General features: G+C 41.3%; 1 protein-coding gene across 5 annotated transcripts in view; it reads right to left on the bottom strand.

The window, feature by feature from the left end:
• The window catches only part of baiap2b (BAR/IMD domain containing adaptor protein 2b), a 184,454-nt gene extending 167,989 nt beyond the window's left edge, over nt 1-16,465 (bottom strand). For 3 of the 5 annotated variants that reach the window (XM_071393847.1, XM_071393852.1, XM_071393848.1), the window contains exon 1: nt 16,126-16,465. In XM_071393847.1, coding sequence (XP_071249948.1) covers nt 16,126-16,200 — 75 coding nt within the window. In that variant the 5' untranslated portion in view covers nt 16,201-16,465. The remainder of the gene's footprint in view (nt 1-16,125) is intronic. The other 2 variants (XM_071393850.1, XM_071393849.1) reach the window with 2 other exon arrangements.
• Between the last annotated feature and the right edge of the window lie 4,054 nt (nt 16,466-20,519).

Raw genomic sequence — 20,519 nt, 5'->3', positions numbered from 1 at the left:
CATTTTTCACTTGAGAAATACTGCACCAAACATTTTAGTCAGGGTTGGGGTCAATTACAATTAAATTCCCTCTCCCTATAAATTCCATCAATTCATAGCAACTCTTCAATTCAAAGTATCTCAAAATTCAATTTTAAGTCAATTCAAAACTATAATTCCTAATTCAATATTCTGCCACAACAATTCACATAATTCAATTCCTTCTCTAAACTTCTTTCAACTCAAGAAAAACTCAATCCAACTACCGTAACTCATGGCATGTTCCAAAGACCAATTTAACCTCTCAAATAACTAAAAGGGAATCTTCCTGGTAAACCTCGAAATGTCCCCTGCACTGAAACTTTCAGGAATTTGGAAATTAGCTTAACATGGAAAATATATAAAATAATACAATAAGATCCTTTTCAAATTAAAACATATAATCATAAAGATGTAACAAACATTCTCAAATATAACCCACCCAATTAGTGAATATCAGTTAAGTTAAAGCTGTGTGAACAGCATGAAATAATGCCAAAAATGCTAAATAATCTATTCAACTGGGTAGTGATTACTCTATTATTCATTATTGCGTTAAACAGTTTTTTCCCCCTTGGTTTTGCTCTAAAAACAATTATAATAATCACCAAAATAAATTTTTATGATATTGGGAAACACCTCAAACAGATTTGCTACACATTTTTAATATTCAAACAAAACCCTTTATGTAACATTTGCACATAATTTTGTTGAGTGCTTAAATGCATAGTTCGAAATAAGACTCATTACAGGATTGTGCAGCGCCGTGGTCATGTGGGCAACAAGTTAATATGTGCTTCCGCTCTGGAGACCAGGGGTTTAATACCCGTCTCCCCCTTTCATTCAATGTGTCTGCCTAAATAAAGAAAAAATACAATAGGTATAGTGGAATTCTACTCTCCATAAAATGAATGAGAGGTTGATTAATTCAGGAGTTAAATTAACACTCACTAGCTAGGTTTCCATCCAATTTGCAACATATTTTCAAGCAAATGTTCTAAAATCTGCATAAAACAATATGTTAAAAAAATCCCATGGACTTGGATGAAAAATACAAGTTAAATGGGTTTCCATCGCATTTTTAACTCTACTGATGGTTTTGTCACAAAAACTGTTGCGTTATATAGCGAATGTGCCCACTCTGATCTTTGCGCTCTAGCCAACAGCTCGCAGATACAGTGTGTGTGGGAAGGCTACCTACATTATGATATTTGTCAAACGGCCGCCAAGCATCGATCATCATGTCAACAGAATAAGATCCTCGATATTTATAGGAAAGGAGCATCAAGCTCATCACCTTGCACTTTCACCACCCTGTGAAGTTTATAACTTATTTCATCTGTAGCCTAACAAACAGCATGGTTTCCTGAGTCGTAGTGGGAGGACCAAATAACATTTAATCGCTTGACTCTAAATTTACTTCCCTATGATGGTTATTATATCAATATATGCGCATAAAGGAATTTCCATCACCATATCTCGCATAGTTAATTTTACAGACACAAAAAGATCCCACCATGTCAAACAAACAAATTGTCTGTCAGCATTTATAAAATTGTACTGGCATTTCATGTTTCAATCAGCCCGGTCGTGATTTTTTTTCATGCCTCAGGTAATTAATCCTCATAAAAGTGAGAAAACATTTTTACAATAGAAAGTTCTATCTGTATAAACCCATTTGAACATGGCCCAATGGGGTTCTATCTACAAATCTAAACAAATACAGATGGACCAATCACTATGGGTCCTTGCCATCTCCCTATAAGTAAGGGCTAGCCTAGCCAGCAATAATGGCGGGCAAGCAAAAAAAACTCTGTCAGAAATCTTAGAGTACATTATATTGTCAAACAGTTGTTCAGTGATGATGGTAATTTGTCTTATGATCATAATACATTTCTTAATGTGTACAGAACAAAAATATAAACGCAAAGATTTTACTGAGTTACAGTTCATATAAGGAAAATCAGTCAATTGAAATTAATAAATTAGGCCCTAATCTATGGATTTCACATGACTGGGAATACATATATGCATCTGTTGGTCACAGATACCTTTAAAAGAAAAGCAGGGGCGTGGATCAGAAAACCAGTCAGGATCTGATGTGACCACCATTTGCCTCATGCAGTGCGACACATCTCCTTCGCATAGTGTTGATCAGGCTGTTGATTGTGGCCTGTGGAATGTTGTCCCTCTCCTCTTCAATGACCGTGCAAAGTTGCTGGATATTGGTGGGAACTGGAACACGCTGTCGTACACATTGATCCAGAGCATGTCTGGTGAGTATGCAGGCCATGGACAAACTGGGACATTTTCAGCTTCTAGGAATTGTGTACAGATCCTTGCGACATGGGGCCGTGCACCATCAATAAAATGTAATTGTGTTTGTTGTACGTAGCTTATGCTGCCCATACCATAACCCAACCTGGGGCACATGACGTCCATACACATGTTTTGTGATTGTGAGGCCGGTTTGACGTACTGCCAAATACTCTAAATCATTGTTGGAGGTGCCTTATGGTAGAGAAATTAGCATTAGATGCTCTGGCAACAGTTCTGGTGGACATTCCTGCAGTAAGCATGTCAATTGCACGTTCCCTCAAAACTTGAGACATCTGTGGAATGTGTTGTGTGACAAAACTGTCCATTTTAGAGTGGCCTTTAATTGTCCCCAGCACAAGGTGCACCTGTGTAATGATCATGCTTTTTAATCAGCTTCTTGATATGCCACACCTGTCAGATGGATTAATTATCTGAGATAATGAGTGGGCTGGACATGCAGAGAGATGAGTTTCAGATTGTTCTGCGGTGTAGCATCTTGTGTCTATAAAATTAGCTGCTCATTATACGTAGATATTCCTTTCTACTGCAGTTTTTTAAAAGATATAACTAATATATATAACTAATAGCCATGGAGAACTGCAAATATGTTGCTACTACTCTCAATAACATTGCTGCCCTGAATTTATCAGGTGCTATCGACAAAGGTCAGTGGGAAAATGTTGTGATGGACTACTTTCTGGAGGAACATCGTATCATGCTGACGCTCTCTGACTCTGAAAATGAATCAGACGATGAGGAAATCCCTGATTTAGGTAAAAACATTTTCATTGAAGACATTGTAGTCTTTGAAATGACGGTGATGGGGAAGAAACGGCGATCAACAGTGTTGTTGTCATGGAAGAAGTTGACCGAGTTTTTAGATCAGTGGAACACAACGGGCCAAACAAGCTGTGCAAACTAAACGGAAACGACACAGGACGTCTTATTTAATGAAAGGGGTTGCAGTCTGCCGAGAAGCTTTTGTCAGAAAGTTGTTTTCATCGCAAGTTAAGGCTTGCTGTTAGCTAGCCAGCTGGAGTTTGATGGCTGGCTTGCTAGCTAACGTTAACATTGAACCTAACTTACTTGGTTAATTTTAGCTATGACAATCGGTTTGTATTGCTAGTAATGTTACTCTAGTGACTGGGATTATAGTAAAATTTTTAGCTAGCTAACATTAACGTTACATGTCTAAACAAACGACCAAGTTAAAACTTGCTGTTAGCTAACTGAGGTTAGATGGCTGGCTTGCTAGCTAACATTCATTTACGTTTATAAAGTGTGTGTAACGTTAGTGATGTTTTCTCAGAATGCCATTTCACATTGCTAGTTATAGCCTAATGTTAGCTAGCTAACATTGAACCTATTTGGTTAACTTTAGGTAGCTATGACAATCGGTTGGTAATGCTAGTTAAAGCTTGCTGTTCGCTAGCCAGCTGACGTTAGATGGCTGGCTAGCTAACATTATGTGTATGAACTGGGTGTAGTGATTTGAAATGGCATTCTGAGAGAACATCTATTGTATAAAAAAGCAAAAATATTTGTATCTGTAATTTGTCTTCAGCATCAGTAGAACACGCCTGACTCTCCTCCACCAGTCATACAAGGAGAATGGTCTAATGCCTCCTATCAAAACAAAAAGAGAGCTGGCCCAAGAAAGCAAAGGCAGCAATGCAGTCATCAATTACATGCACCATTTCTTCACCAACTGGGGAAACACGTGTGGACCTGAATTGTGATAACTGCAGTGGCCAAAACAAGAACAAGTTTGTGCTCTGGTATTGTGCCTGGCGGACCATGCACAAGCTCCACCACAGTCTGAACCTTCATTTCCTGATCACAGGTCACACAAAGTTCCCCCCCGGCTGGTGCTCAGGCCTCATCAAGCAGTGCTTTAGAAAGACCAGAATGAACACTTTGTCTGAGATTGCTGGTGTTGTGAAGGACAGCACTGTGACAGAAGTCAACATCTCACAGCTGGTTGGACTAGATGATGGTACGGTGCTGGTGGAAAGCTATGGCTGGCAACAACACCTGACTCCGTACTTCAGGCAGCTGCCATAGATCAAGCAGTACCAGCACTGTAGGTGAAAATAATTTTCATTGCATTGTATGTGGTTATTCTTCTTATCTAAACTTGGGAGGTGAATTGATGTTGTGCAGGGTTGTAATGTCTTCCGATTTTTTGATGTTGTTATTCCTTGTTTTACAGCTCCGATGCTCTGGAGCCTGGTGTTGTTGTCGCCAAGGAGCGTTCGGACTGTCGGGACGAGGTTTCAGCTTCTGCGCAACGCTGACATACTTCCTCCCATAAATGGTCTGCCTGTACAAGCACCACCTGGACTGGACACAGCTTGACAAACATCTTTTTGAGAAGATTAGGGAGTTTTGCTATGGACATCACATGCCCTGCACCAAAGTCAAGGGCAGGGCAGAAACAGGCTCTCCCCGATTATAGATTCCCGTGTTCATGTGTGGTTCAGACGAATCAGTCATCAGTACTATCTGCAGTGCCTCTATTTTTATTTTTTTCACCTTTATTTAACCATTTAGGCCAGTTGAGAACAAGTTCTCATTTACAAGTGCGACCTGGCCAAGATAAAGCAAAGCAGTGCGACACAAACAACAACAGAGTTACACATGGAATAAAGAAACTTACAGTCAATAACACAATAGAAAAAAGTCTATATACAGTCTGTGCAAATGGCGTGAGGTGGTAAGGCAATAAATAGGCCATAGTAGCGAAGTAATTACAATTTAGCAAATTAACAGTGGAGAGATAGATGTGCAGATGATGATGTGCAAGTAGAAATACTGGTGTGCAAAAGAGCAAAAAGTAAATAAAAACAATAAGGGGATGCGGTAGGTAGATTGGATAGGCTATTTACAGATGGGCTGCAGTGATCGGTTAGCTGATCGGTTAGCTGATGTTTAAAGCTAGTGAGGGAGATATAAGTCTCCAACTTCAGCGATTTCTGCAATTCGTTCCAGTCATTGGCAGCAGAGAACTGGAAGGAAATCTCAGAATTTTTGGTGGCCTTCCGAAGGCAGGATTCAGACACGCAAGGACATCAGGGTTGGCGGAGTGTGCTAAAGCAGTGAGTAAAACTAACTTAGGGAGGAGGCTTCTGATGTTAACATGCATGAAACCAAGGCTTTTACGGTTACAGAAGTCAACAAAAGAGAGCGTCTGGGGACATTCAGAGCCTGGGTTAACCTCCACATCACCAGAGGAACAGAGGAGGAGTAGGATGAGGGTACGGCTAAGGGCTATCAAAACTGGTCGTCTAGAGCGTTGGGGACAGAGAATAAAAGGAGCAGATTTCTGTGCATGGTAGGATAGATTCAGGGCATAATGTACAGACAGGGGTATGGTAGGGTGCGGGTACAGTGTAGGTAAATGTAGGCATTGAGTGACTATAAGACAAATTGCATCTCTGGACGCACTAGTTATGCTGGGTGAGGTCACCGCATGTGTGGGACGTGGGACAAAAGAGATATCTGAGGCATGTTGAGTGGGACTAGGGGCTCCGCAGTAAACTATTCAAATGACTCTCTCCTGACACACACACCATACGTTTCTGCTACTATTTTTTTGTTTTGATCCTGCTGCTCCACCACTTTACCCCTGATTGTATGCATATAACTACCTTGTCTATCACTGACATTGTTATTGATGTTGTTCTTGTACATAGTTTAAATAAGTAAAATATTATAAAGTATCTATTTCTGATATTGCAAGTATCCATTTGGCTGTACCATTTACACCTTCTGTAGAGATCCATCCACTTAGCAAGACTTAGCAAGATATTGATATATAAAATGAATATTGTTATGTGTGGTCGTAACATGATTTTGTGACATACCACAACAATATCATGTGACCATATCAAGTGTCCATCACATAAATATATGGCGCATGCATCTGTTTATGTACTGTACATGTGCACCTCACTCAGGTTTCAACTCAGGTTGCATGGCCTTAACTTACGTATGGAAAACTATTTGATAAGTGTGTGTGTAACAGTATATATAGTTGAAGTAATAAGTTTACATACACCTAAGCCAAATATATTTAAACTAAGTTTTTTCACAATTCCTGACATTTAATCCGAGTAAAAACTCCCTGTCTTAGGTCAGTTAGGATCACCACTTTATTTTGAGAATGTTAAATTTCAGAATAATAGTAGAGAGAATGATTTATTTCAGCTTTTATATCTTTCATCACATTCCCAGTGGGTCAGAAGTTTACATACACTCAATTAGTATTTGGTAGCATTGCCTTTAAATTGTTTAACTTGGGTCAAACATTTCGGGTAGCCTTCCACAAGCTTCCCACAATAAGTTGGGTGAATATTGGCCCAGAGCTGGTGTAACGGAGTCAGGTTTGTAGGCCTCCTTGCTTGCACATGCTTTGTCAGTTCTGCACACAAATTTTCTATAGGATTGAGGTCAGGGCTTTGTGATGGCCACTCCAATACCTTGACTTTGTTGTCCTTAAGCCGTTTTGCCACAACTTTGGAAGTATGCTTGGGGTCATTGTCCATTTGGAAGACCCATTTGCGACCAAGCTTTAACTCCCTGACTGATGTCTTGAGATGTTGCTTCAATATATCCACATAATTTTCCTCCCTCATGAAGCCATCTATTTTGTGAAGTGCACCAGTCCCTCCTGCAGCAAAGCACTCCCACAACATGATGATGCCATCTATTTTGTGAAGTGCACCAGTCCCTCCTGCAGCAAAGTAACCCCACAACATGATGATGCCGTGCTTCACGGTCGGGATGCTGTTCTTCTGCTTGCAAGGAATAGAATTTGGAATTGGAAATTAAATAGAAATTGACCCCAACCCTGATTTTAGTTAGATGTAAAATTGTGCAACTAAAACCTCCTTGGCAAAAACGTCAAAATGAATTAGATTTTTTTTATTTATCTTAAGGAAGTGTATACTGGCTATGTTGTTGCTCTGGCGTCTCAAGAGGGACAAACAGTAATATTTCTCGTTTTCCAAGCGAAGGTCTTTTAAGGGAGTATGCAAGGCACAAACGTTTGCGTCGCCTACAGAAACACCTTATTTACATAAGTATTCAGACACTTTGCTATGAGCCTCAAAATTGAGCTCAGTTAATTAAATCCTGTTTCCATTGATCATCCTTGATATTTCTACAACTTGGAGTCCACCTGTGGGAAATTAAATTGATTGGACATGATTTGGAAAGGCACACACCTGTCTATATAAGGTCCCACAGTTGACAGTGCATGCCAGAGCAGAAACCAAGCCATGAGGTCGAGGGTATTGTCTGTAGAGCTCCGAGACAGGATTGTGTCGAGGCACAGATCTGGGGAAGGGTACAAAAAAATTATGCCGCATTGAAGGTTCCCAAGAACACAGTGGCCTCCATCATTATTAAATGGAAGAAGTTTAGAACCACTAAGACTCTTCCTAGCGCTGGCCACCCGGCCAAACTGAGCTCCAGAGGTCCTCTGTGGAGATGGGAGAACCTTCCAGAAGGACAACCATCTCTGCAGCACTCCACCAATCAGGCCTTTATGGTAGAGTGGCCAGACGAAAGCCACTCCTCAGTAAAAGGCACATGACAGCCCTCTTGACGTTTGCCTTTGGCACCTAAACGACTCTCAGACCAAGATTATCTGGTCTGATGAAACCAAGATTGAACTCTTTGGCTTGAATGCCAAGCATCACATCTGTAGGAAACCTAGCACCACACCTATGGTGAAGCATGTTGGCAGCATCATGCTGTGGGGCTGTTTTTCTGCAGGAACTGGGAGACTAGTTAGGATCGAGGGAAAGATGAGCATAGCAAAGGACAGAGAGATCCTTGATGAAAACCTGCTCCAGAGGGCTCAGGACCTCAGACTGGGGCGAAGTGGCATCATCGCCTAGTATGGCAACTGGTTGCATAACCGCCTGGTATGGCAACTGCTCGGCCTCCAACCGCAAGGCACTACAGAGGGTAGTGGGTATGGCCCAGTACATCACTGGGGCCAAGCTTCCTGCCACCCAGGACTTCTATACCAGGTGGTGCAAGAGGAAAGCCCTAAAAATTGCCAAAGACTCCAGCCACCCTAGTCAACATAGACTGTTCTCTCTGCTACCTCCATGGAAAGAGGTACCGGAACGCCAAGTCTAGGTGCAAAAGGCTTCTTATCAGCTTCTACCCCCAAGCCGTAAGACTGCTGAACAGCTAATCAAATGCCACACTTTTTATTTTTTACTTTATATTAACTCTTATTTTTCTTAAAACTGCATTGTTGGTTATGGGCTTGTAAGTAAGCATTTCACGGTAAGGTCTACCTACACCTGTTGTATTCGGCACATGTGACAAATACAATTTGATTTTTAAGGTTCATCTTCCAACAGGACAATGACCCTAAGCACACAGCCAAGACAACGCCGGAGTGGCTTCGGGACGAGTCTCTGAATGTCCTTGAGTGGCCCAGCCAGAGCTCGGACTTGAACCCAATCGAACATCTCTGGAGAGACCTGAAAATAACTGTGAGGCAACCTTCCCTATCCATGTATGATATGTACGATACATGTATGTATGATATGTAGGATATGTATAAATGTATAATATATGTTTGATATGTATAATATATATCATATGTATGATACAGTTTAAGTCGGAAGTTTACATAGTTAGGTTGCAGTCATTAAAATTTGTTTTTCAACCACTCCACAAATTTCTTGTTAACAAACTATAGTTTTGGCAAGTTGGTTAGGACATCTACTGTATGCATGACACAAGTAATTTTTCAAACAATTGTTTACAGACATTATTTCACTTATATTTCACTGTATCATAATTCCAGTGGGTCAGAGCAAGGAGGCCTACAATCCTGACTCCGTTACACCAGTTCTGTCAGGAGGAATGGGCCAATATTCACCCAACTTATTGTGGGAAGCTTGTGGAAGGCTACCCGAAACGTTTGACCCAAGTTAAACAATTGAAAGGCAATGCTACCAAATACTAATTGAGTGCATGTAAACTTCTGACCCACTGGGAATGTGATGAAAGAAATAAAAGCTGAAATAAATCATTCTCTCTACTATTATTCTGACATTTCACATTCTCAAAATAAAGTGTTGATCCTAACTGACCTAAGACAGGGAATTTTTACTCGGATTAAATGTCAGGAATTGTGAAAAACTGAGTTTAAATGTATTTGGCTAAGGTGTATGTAAACTTCCGACTTCAACTGTATATGTACAGTATATGTAGCCTTATGATTATTTTCCATATTCAGACATGAGCTTTGCTTTGATTATATTCAGTGACGTATTTCACAATAATAACTCACTGAGATGGAGCGGTCAAATATCACTATTGAAACTATATCATTTATCTCAAAGTGTTTCAACGATCTGTGGCAAATGCTCAAATGTAATTTAATAGAGAAATACTCACTTGGACTATCAATTGAGCAAGCGAGCCAGGATGATTAAGCTCTGACACACCCACACAATGTTGAAGTGTGTGTGTGTGTGCAGAGGTTGTAATAGGTATAAACAGCAGATTGTCTGGAGGTGGGGGTGTCCTCCTTTCAGGGCCAAGCCAAGTATGTAGGCAGAGGCATACACACACACATAGTCGTGAGACACTGCCCACACGTATGCACACACACATCTGCGTGTGAGTCACACAGCCAAATGTTGCAGACGGCATCTTGTCTTCTTGGAGTCTGAGCGAGCTTGTAGATTACTCAGCAAGCAGCTGCCAGGCCATAGCAAGGTCTTCAGAGAGACTGCACTGCCACACTGCACCCCGTCACAGACAGGCTGCCAATATACCCGCTTCTCAGGGGATGACACACAATTTACTGCTATGGCTAAGCATTTCCCCCCCTCAGCTCCCAAACAGAGTGATGTTCACACCTTGTCTTGATGAAATAAATCCCTTTGTTAATAATACACCATCTGCTAGCATCAGTGGCGGTCGGTGCCATTTAAGATGAGGGCGGATTATAATTTTCTTTCTGAGCATGGTATTATTTCTATTACAGCATATTGGATGACTGTCATTCATATTCCATTCACCCAGTTCAATGTAACATTGATAGGTTTAGACTATTACATGATACTCAAATGGTCCCTATACCCATCATGAGGTTGCTACAACCTAGCCTCTGAATTACATTTTTTTAGTAATCAAGGTGACTCTTGCCTGCATCTAGCTGATCTAGGGTGTAATCATTAGTCCAACAGTTGCAAACGACAGTTTCTATGGGACATATTCAGGTATGTTTATTCCCGTTTCGTTCCGTTTGCTTCTATTTGAGAAATGTTTTTCAACTGAATCGCCCGGAATGAATACACCCCTGATCATGCGCAAACAGTTAATTTTCATAGCAGCCACATACAAACAGCATGATCACTTAGCTAGCTCTCGCTCTCTCTTGCTTCTCCTTCATTTTGGAAGAAATTAATTTGTTCATAACTGTTCAACTATTGTCTTTCTCTTTGAGTCAACTACACACCACATTTTATGCACTGCAGTGCTAGCTAGCTGTAGCTTATCAAATCAAACTTTATTTGCCACATGCGCCGAATACAACAAGTGTAGACTTAACCGTGAAATGCTTACTTACAAGCCCTTAAACAACAGTGCAGTTCAAGAAGAATAAAATATTTACCAAGTAAGCTAAAATAAAAAGTAATAATAAAAACACAATAAATAAAAAGTAACACAATATGTGTTTTCAGTACTAGATTCATTCTCTGATCCTTTGATTGGGTGGACAACATGTCAGTTCATGCTGGAAGAGAGCTCTGATAGGTTGGAGGACATCCTCCGGAAGTTGTCATAATTACTGTGGTAGTCTATGGAAGGGAGTGAGAATTATGGACCTCCTAGGTTTTGAATTGAAGTCAATGTACCCAGAGGATGACGGAAACTAGATGTCCTCCGGCTACACCATGGTGCTACTGAGTGCTGTTGAGGCTACTGTAGACCGTCATTGCAAAACAATGTGTTTTAATACATTATTTGGTGACATTAATATATTTAGTATAGTTTTATCTAAATAGGATAACTTTAATGTTTCTCAAATTTTATGAAATTCACTGAGGATGGTCCCCCCCTTCCTCCTCTGAGGAGCCTCCACTGCAAGCATCCAGCTCGTCTTCTTCTCCTCCTCCTCCCTGTGACAAGACCAGCCATTGTCTTGTGCACTTAAAGGCTTGAAAAGTACACTGAGGATAAAACTTGAGCAAGATAAAACAATTGGGAGTATCAGGTGCTAAAATAACAGCTCACCTTTCAAACATGGACTCTCTAGAACAGTGGTATTCAATGCTTACCATATAAGGTCAGTGCCTGCTGGTTTTATACGTGATAATGAATAGCACACACCTGGTGTGCCAGGTCGAAATCAGTCCCATATTAGAAGGGAACAATGAAAACAAGCAGAGGAACTAGCTTTGAGGTCCAGAGTTGAGTTTGAGAGATCTAGAACATTCTCAGCATACCTGTTATGATGTGGATTGAGCAATTAGTTAATTAGATACACCTGTAATGTGATCTGCCATGCAAAACTGATACAGTTGAAATGCAATTGACCAATGAATTAACTGCATGAGGTGATACTGATTGAAAATGCTTGCTCTTGAATAAATACTGAATAAATAAATAAATGCTTAAACATTTAGCATCTCCTTCACATTCACCCTCAGTAACAGACCTGGTTGTATGGTATGTAATAGAAGCTGTCACTCATCTGGTCAGGTGTTTAATGAACAAATCAAGACCTCTAAGTGATTCTTTAGAGAGGCCCTTAGAGAGATTAACCCATGCTGAAACACACACCACTCTACCAGCCCAAGAGTTGTATGCATGCATGCACACACACACTTACAGCCCCCGCCAGGTAGCATCCGTCTCCCAAAAATAGGCCCCCAGCCGTGGGTCAAATTACCAGTGCAGCTACTAATCTCCTATCCTCTGCGTTTCTCCACCACTCCATCTCTCCCTCTCCTGCTCGGCTCTTTAATGATGCAGCCTGCTGATCAGGAAAATATCCCCCCACTGACTGATTAACTGACTGACTGACTGTCCCTCTCATTCCAAAACACAGGATGTTGTTAGACTTCAGTGCAGCTTTTGACATTATTGATCACAGTCTGCTGCTCAAAAGAATGATGTGTTATGGCTTTACACCCCCTGCTATAATGTAGATAAAGAGTTACTTGTCTAACAGAACACAGAGGGTTCTTTAATGGAAGCCTATCAAATATAATCCAGTTAGAATCAGGAATTCCCCAGGGTAGCTGTTTAGGCCCCTTGCTTTTTAACATTTTTACTAACGACATGCCACTGACTTTGAGTAAAGCCAGAGTTTCTATATATGCGGATGACTCAACAGTATACACGTCAGCTACTACAGCGACTGAAATGACTGCAACCCTCAACAAAGAGCTGCAGTTAGTTTCAGAGTGGGTGGCAAGGAATAAGTTAGCCCTAAATATTTCTAAAACTAAAAGCATTGTATTTGGAACAAAACACTCACTAAACCCTAAACCTTAACTAAATCTTGTAATGAATAATGTGGAAATTGAGCAAGTTGAGATGACTAAACTGCTTGGAGTAACACTGGATTGCAAACTGTCATGGTCAAAACATATTGATGCAGTAGTAGCTAAGATGGGGAGAAGTCTATCCATAATAAAGCAATGCTCTGCCTTGTTAACAGCACTATCAACAAGGCAGGTCCTACAGGCCCTAGTTTTGTCGCACCTTAACTACTGTTCAGTCGTGTGGTCAGCTGCCACAAAAAAGGACTTAGGAAAATTGCAATTGGCTCAGAACACGGCAGGACGGCTGGCCCTTGGATGTACCCAGAGAGCTAATATTAATAATATGCATGTCAATCTCTCTCGGCTTATTTAGCCGTCTGTCTAAACTACTGGCACACAGCTTGGACACCCATGCATACCCCACAAGACATGCCACAAGAGGTCTCTTCACAGCCCCCAAGTTCAGAACAGACTATGGGAGGCACACAGTACAACATAGAGCCATGACTACATGGAACTCTATTCCACATCAAGTAACTGACGCAAGCAGTAAAATAAAAACCCCCCAGATAAAACAAACACCTTATGGAACAGCGGAGACTGTGAAGCAACACAAACATTGGCACAGACACATGAATACACACACACACACAATAACATACGCACTATACATACACATGGATTTAGTACTGTACATATGTGGTGGAGTAGGGGCCTGAGGGTACACAGTGTGTTGTGAAATCTGTGAATGTATTGTAATGTTTTAAAATTGTATAAACTGCCTCAATTTTGCTCGACCCCAGGAAGAGTAGCTGCTGCTTAGGCAGCAGCTAATGGGGATCCATAACAAATACAAATACAGGATCGCCTCATGGCCTTGCCATCTTCTCCATCATCAAGGCTATCTCTCTCATTAGACTACTCCATCATCAAGGCTTTCTCTCTCATTAGACTACTCCATCATCAAGGCTCTCTCTCTCATTAGACTACTCCATCATCAAGGCTTTCTCTCTCATTAGACTACTCCATCATCAAGGCACTCTCTCTCATTAGACTACTCCATCATCTCAACTTACATCCTAGCAGCCACTAGGCTCTGGTTACCATCTGACTATGTCATAAGAGGGAGAACTGAGAACAGTGACCAGTTTTCACAGGTTGTGCAACCTCTTGTCCCTTTGCACTTCTCCCTCGCTCTCTTCCCTTCCTGAAATCTAGCCTGCTTGGACAAAACATGTGACTCCCAAATGGCATCTTTCTCCCAATGGGTCCTGGTCCAAAGGGAATAGGGTGCCATTTGGAATGCAAGAACATCTTACAGTGCAGTGAGTCTCAAAAGTAGCACCTCCGCCCTTGGCTCTGCTAAAGGAGAGCTTTGTTGTGGAAATGGCAGGAGGGGAGTTTTAGACTACAGGGGAGTCTCAACAAGCGTGGGACGGTCCTTTATTCCCTCTATCAACTCCTCTAGCTTGGTGAAAAGGGTGATGAAAATATGTAGAGAAAAAAACATCAAATACTGCCATAGTTCAGATTCTCTAACAAGCAGTGCTTGACTTGAATTAAAATAGGTGCCGATACTAATTTGGAGTGTCGCTACTGTTTATATTTAGGTGCAGTAACTCTGCAATACTTTTGAGCTAATATTCTAGAAGAGGTGCAGGAACTCAAACAGTAGAAAATATGAGTTGCCGGTACTCAGTTCAGTTGAGCTCCTGCCCAAGTCAAGCACTGCTAATAAGCCACCTTGCTAAGATAACAGAGGGAGAACATGAGTAACATGACACTACTATTCTGAATTGTATTATATTTGCTCACATGTTTATTTTGCCAAGTTCTTCTCCTCTGAGACACAGAACAACACCCTCACATGGTAATTACAGAAAGAGTGCCACCCATCCCTCCTCACTGATCGCTGCAAAACACTCATCCCTCCTCAACACAGGAGACTCCTATAACTCCCCTAACAGATGTCTCCCAGCAGCTAGGCTTTATTGGGTGAACCCCACCTACTGTGAGAGCTGGTCGTTTTTTATTTTAATATAAACTTTACCTGATTTTTAAATACTACCCAGCCTAGAAACATTTTAGTCATTTAGCAGACGCTCTGATACAGAAACAATTAGGGTTAAGTGCCTTGCTCAAGTGCACATTTTTATTTAACTAGGCAAGTCAGTTAACCTCTTCCTGTGGGCTGACAGAACTGCTGGTACGCAATATCTCATACCATGCAATTTGAGCTGTCCCTATCTGCCCAGCCTGGTTTCCTAGACTAGACGTAACATAGTAAATGTAAATCTGGAACACTGAAATTAGTATGATATGTTAAGTTTTGTATGGTTACATAAGACAGATGGTTACTTAACCCTTTTAGCAAACCCTTCCCTAATGGCCTAACCCTTTAACCTAACTCCTAAACTTAATCCTAACCTTAACCCTAACCCCATAGCCTAGTTAACTTTAGCCAGCCAGCTAGCTTATGTTAGGTGCCTAGCCACCTAGCTAGTATTTGTAACATTTCATAAGTTTTGCTCATTTTGTAACATATTGTACATTTTGCCAATTCTTAACATATTTTCATTGCAAATTCGTACCATACACAAATTGTAATTCAAAACATATCACACGAAATGAGTGCACAAATTAACACATGCCATACAAAACGAACCATATTATAGTAAATGGAGTGTGTCAGATTTCCGTACAGAATAATACGAAATGCTCTGAGACCAGGTTGGTCTGCCTCGAGGCAAACTGTCACTTTGTTACACATCCTTAAGTAAAATGATGTATTCAAATTAAACTTGGACTGGGGAACTTGTTTTTTTGTCCCCTGTGAGCCTATGGCTGTTGGCGTCACTGCGAGCAATGTGTCACTCACTGCTGAGAAAAAGAGCATCATTTTGGAGTCGTGATAAGACCATCTATGGACGGATGGGGTGAAATTGGACATTTCCCCGGGACACCATAAAAGCCAAAGTCGTTATCATTATTAATGGTTTCGACTATTGTAATATATATATATATATAACATAAATAGGAAGTTTGATTTGTTATATTCGAATATAGAGAGTAACCTATACTTATCTTGACCTGTGCCTAAAACAAAGTTCAAAACGTATCCAACAGCAACCACAATCTTATCAGATTTCATCAGCTGACGAGACTCTACTCATCAACCCACTTTAGGAAAACAATAATCGAGGGAGGAATTATTGAAGCGGGAATGAATGGACAGCTGCATGTGTGTTCTTACCTTATAGACATTCTCCGTTATACGGTGCACCTCGTCAGTCCGAGACATCGTGGGATCTTCTTCAGCCAAAACCATAGAACAGATTTCTTTAGTGACGGTAGCTTTCCTAAGAAATACTACTGAAGAAAAACACGAAGTAGGTGGAAGGAGTCGTAGTAATACAAACAACTACAGAGGGAGGCGGACGCGCGTAATATGAGACTCCGGGAATCAGGGTTTTTATACGAAACTCGTCTACTGCACCCACACTAGCCCACGCAGTCTGGAGGCTATACCACGCGTGGAGCGCAGAGGGAAACATGTCATAGGGATAGCGCTGCTTGCCATTTTAAAGGGCTCTGCCTCCTCTCTCTCTCTCGAACACTGCCCACACCACTGCCTCCGCGTGGCCTCTTCTGCATAAAGATAATTCATAACATCTGCATGCCTGAATGACTTCAGTACACACTACAAGCACATACACACATCTCTATACACAACAATAATGATTTCAACAGATTGTGCTCTTGCGGTCAAGGTAAATTGTCAAATTCTGCACACATTTTATGCATAACATATACCGTATAATGGCGTAGAACCAAGTGTAATTATCGAACATTGTACAAAATACTACAACTGAATAGCTCTGTTTATTTATTTTTATTTAACTGTTACAGTTGTGCCTATAGCTATTCATGTATGAATAGGCTTAGTGAGTGGGATGTATAGTGGGTGTGTGTGTAGGACGGAGTCACTTTTCTCGTATTGGCTACAGTATGTAGGGGAATACTCCACACCTTATTCAGAAAGTCACGATCTGCACTACAAGAGCCTGTTGTAAAATATCTCTAAATGTCAAGGCCTATTCTACAAGCGGGCCTTGGATAGAATACCAAACCTATTTTCAGTCACCTTTCATTGAGTAGGCTCGTGATGGGGCAATTTACATTCTGGTGGGGGTGAAAAATAAAGTTTTTCTATTCTATTTTATTTTGTAATGGAGGGAAAACAGTGCCGCTGCTGTCTGTCTCCAATATTCCAGAAACATATCATTATAAACATGCAGATGGGGAAAAAGTACAGTACCTTATACACTGTTGAGATATACAGGGCACTCAACCCCTGGGTTTAGGTACCTCTTTTGACAACCCTCCGAACACATAACCCAACAGTAAAAATCCTGAATTAAGTTTTGTTGAAAAGCATTTTTTTATTTTTCCATTGCTTGTGTGATGAACAATCAATACTGAACAAAAATATAAACACAACATGTAAAGAGTTGGTCCCATGTTTCATGAGATGAAATAAAATATCACAGAAATGTTCCATATGCACAAAAAGTTTCTCTCTCTCAAATTGTGTGCAGAAATGTGTTTTTACATCCATGTTAGTGAGCATTTCTCCTTTGCCAAGATAATCCTGACAGGTGTGGAATATCAATCATCTGATGAAACAGCATGGTCATTACACAAGTGCACCTTTTCTGGGGATAATAAAATGCAACTCTAAGTTTTGCAGTTTTGTCACACAATACTTCAAGTTGAGAGAGCGTGCAATTTATTTAACTAGGCAAGTCAATTAAGAAAAAAAATCTTATTTACAATGACGGCCTACCAAAAGGCAAAATGCCTTGGACAAAACACACATCACGACAAGAGAGACAACACAACACTACATAGAGACCTAAGACAACAACATGCATGGCAGCAACACATGACAACACAGCATGGTAGCAACACAACATGACAACAACATGGTAGCAACACAACATGACAACAACATGGCAGCAGCACAAAACAGGGTACAAACATTATTGGGCACAGACAACAGCACAAAGGGCAAGAAGGTAGTGACAACAATACATCCCGCAAAGCAGCCACAACTATCATTAAGTGTCCATGATTGAGTCTTTGAATGAAGAGATTGAGATAAAACTGTCCAGTTTGAGTGTTTGTTGGAGCTCGTTCCAGTCTCTAGCTTCAGCGAACTGAAAAGAGGAGCAACCCAGGTATGTGTGTGCTTTGGGGACCTTTAACAGAATGTGACTGGCAGAACGGGTGTTGTATGTGGAGGATGAGGGCTGCAGTAGATATCATTCCTGACTGCAGGAATGTCCACCAGAGCTGTTGCCAGACAATTGAATGTTAATTTCTCTACCATAAGACACCTCAAACATAATTTTAGAGAATTTGGCAGTACGTCCAAACAGCCTCACAACCGCAGACCACGTGTAACCAAGCCAGCACAGGACCTCCACATCCGGCTTCTTCACCTGCAGGATCGTCTACGATCAGCCACCCGGACAGCTGAGGAAACTGTGGGTTTACACAACCAAATAAATTCTGCACCAACTGTCAGAAACCATTTCAGAGAAGCTCATCTGTGTGCTCGTTCTCCTCACCAGGATCTTGACCCGACTGCAGTTCAGCGTTGTAACAGACTTCAATGGGCAAATGCTCATCTTCGATGTCCACTGGCACACTGGAGAAGTGTGCTCTTCACGGATGAATCCCGGTTTCAATTGTACCGGGCAGTTCACAGACAGTATGTATGTCGTTGTGTTGACGAGCGGTTTGCTAATGTCAACATTGTGATCAGAGTGCCCCATGGTGGAGGTGGAGTTATGGTATGGGCAAGCATAAGCTAAGGACAACCAAAACAATATCATTTTATCAATGACAATTTGAACGCACATAAATACCATAACTTGATCCTGAGGCCCATTGTTGTGCCATTCATCTGCCGCCATTACCTCATGTTTCAGCATGATAATGCATGGCCCCACGTTGCAAGGATCTGTACACAATTCCTGGAAGCAGAAAATGTCCCAGTTCTTCCATGGCCTGCATACTCACCAGACATGCCACCTATTGAGCATGTTTGGGATGCTCTGGATCAACAGCGCGTTCCAGTTCCCGCCAATATCCAGCAACTTCGCACAGCCATTGAAGAGGAGTGGGACAATATTCCACAGCCCACACAGCCTGATCCACTCTATGTGAAGGAGATGTGTCGCGCAGCAAGGGGCAAATGTTCGTCACACCAGACACGGACTGGTTCTGACCCACGCCTCTATCTTTTTTTTTAAAGGTATCTGTATTCTCAGTCATGTGAAATTCATAGATTGGTGTCTAGTAATTGTATTTCAATTGACATTTCTTTATATGAACTGTAACTCAGTAAATTCTTTGAAATTCCTGCATGTTTCGTTTATATTTTTGTTCAGTGTAGTTGGCCCACAAGTGGTTTCCAAAATTAAATAAGATCACATGTTATTTGTCACATGCTTCTTAAACAACAAGTGTAGACTAACAATGCAGAGTTAAAGATAACGTTAAATAAAAAAATAAAAATAGTGACATGAGGAATAAATACAGTGAATAACAACATGGCTATACACAGGGAGTAGGAAATAACATGGCTATACACAGGGAGTAGGAAATAACATGGCTATACACAGGGAGTAGGAAATAACATGGCTATACACAGGGAGTAGGAAATAACATGGCTATACACAGGGAGTAGGAAATAACATGGCTATACACAGGGAGTAGGAAATAACATGGCTATACACAGGGAGTAGGAAATAACATGGCTATACACAGGGAGTAGGAAATAACATGGCTATACACAGGGAGTAGGAAATAACATGGCTATACACAGGGAGTAGGAAATAACATGGCTATATACAAGGAGTAGGAAATAACATGGCTATATACAAGGAGTACCGAGTCGATGTGCAAGGGTACGAGGTAATTGAGGTAGCTATGAACAGTACATACATAGGGATAAAGTTACTAGGCAACAGGATGATAACAGTAGCAGCAGCGTTTTGTGGTGAGTGTGAAAATGGGTCAGTATGCATGTTGTGTGTCAGTGTACTGTAAGAATATGTGAGTGTGTAGGTACAGTCCAGTGTGTGAGAGCATAGTGTCAGTGCAAGAGAGCTAGTACAAAAAAGGGGCAGTGCAGGTAGTCCGGTTAGCCATTTAGTGATCTGTTTTGCAGTCTTATGCCTTGGAGCTAGAAGCTGTTCAGGGTCCTGTTGGTTCTAGACTTGGTGCACTGGTCCCACTTGCCATGTTGCGGCAGAGAGAACAGTCTGTGACTTGGGTAACTGGAGTCTTAATTTTTGTGGGGCCTTCTCTGACACCTCGTATAGAGGTCCTGGATGGCAAGGAGCTCTACCCCAGTGATGTACTGGGCCGTACTCACCCTCTGTAGCGGATTGTGGTTGGGTGCCTTGCGGTTGCCATACCAAGCAGTGATGCAGCTAGTGAAGATACTCCCAATTGTGCAGCTATAGCACTTTCTAAGGATCTGAGGGCCCATGTTAAATCTTTTCAGCCTCCTGAGGGGGAAGAGGCCGTGTTGTGCCCTCTTCACAACAGTGTGGGTGTGTGGACCATGTTCAT

Source organism: Salvelinus alpinus, chromosome 3, assembly GCF_045679555.1.
Source record: "Salvelinus alpinus chromosome 3, SLU_Salpinus.1, whole genome shotgun sequence".
In the NCBI taxonomy this organism is placed as follows: Eukaryota; Metazoa; Chordata; class Actinopteri; order Salmoniformes; family Salmonidae; genus Salvelinus; species Salvelinus alpinus.
The sequence above is the reverse complement of the archived record's forward strand: the minus strand, read 5'-3'. Positions and strand labels throughout refer to the sequence as shown.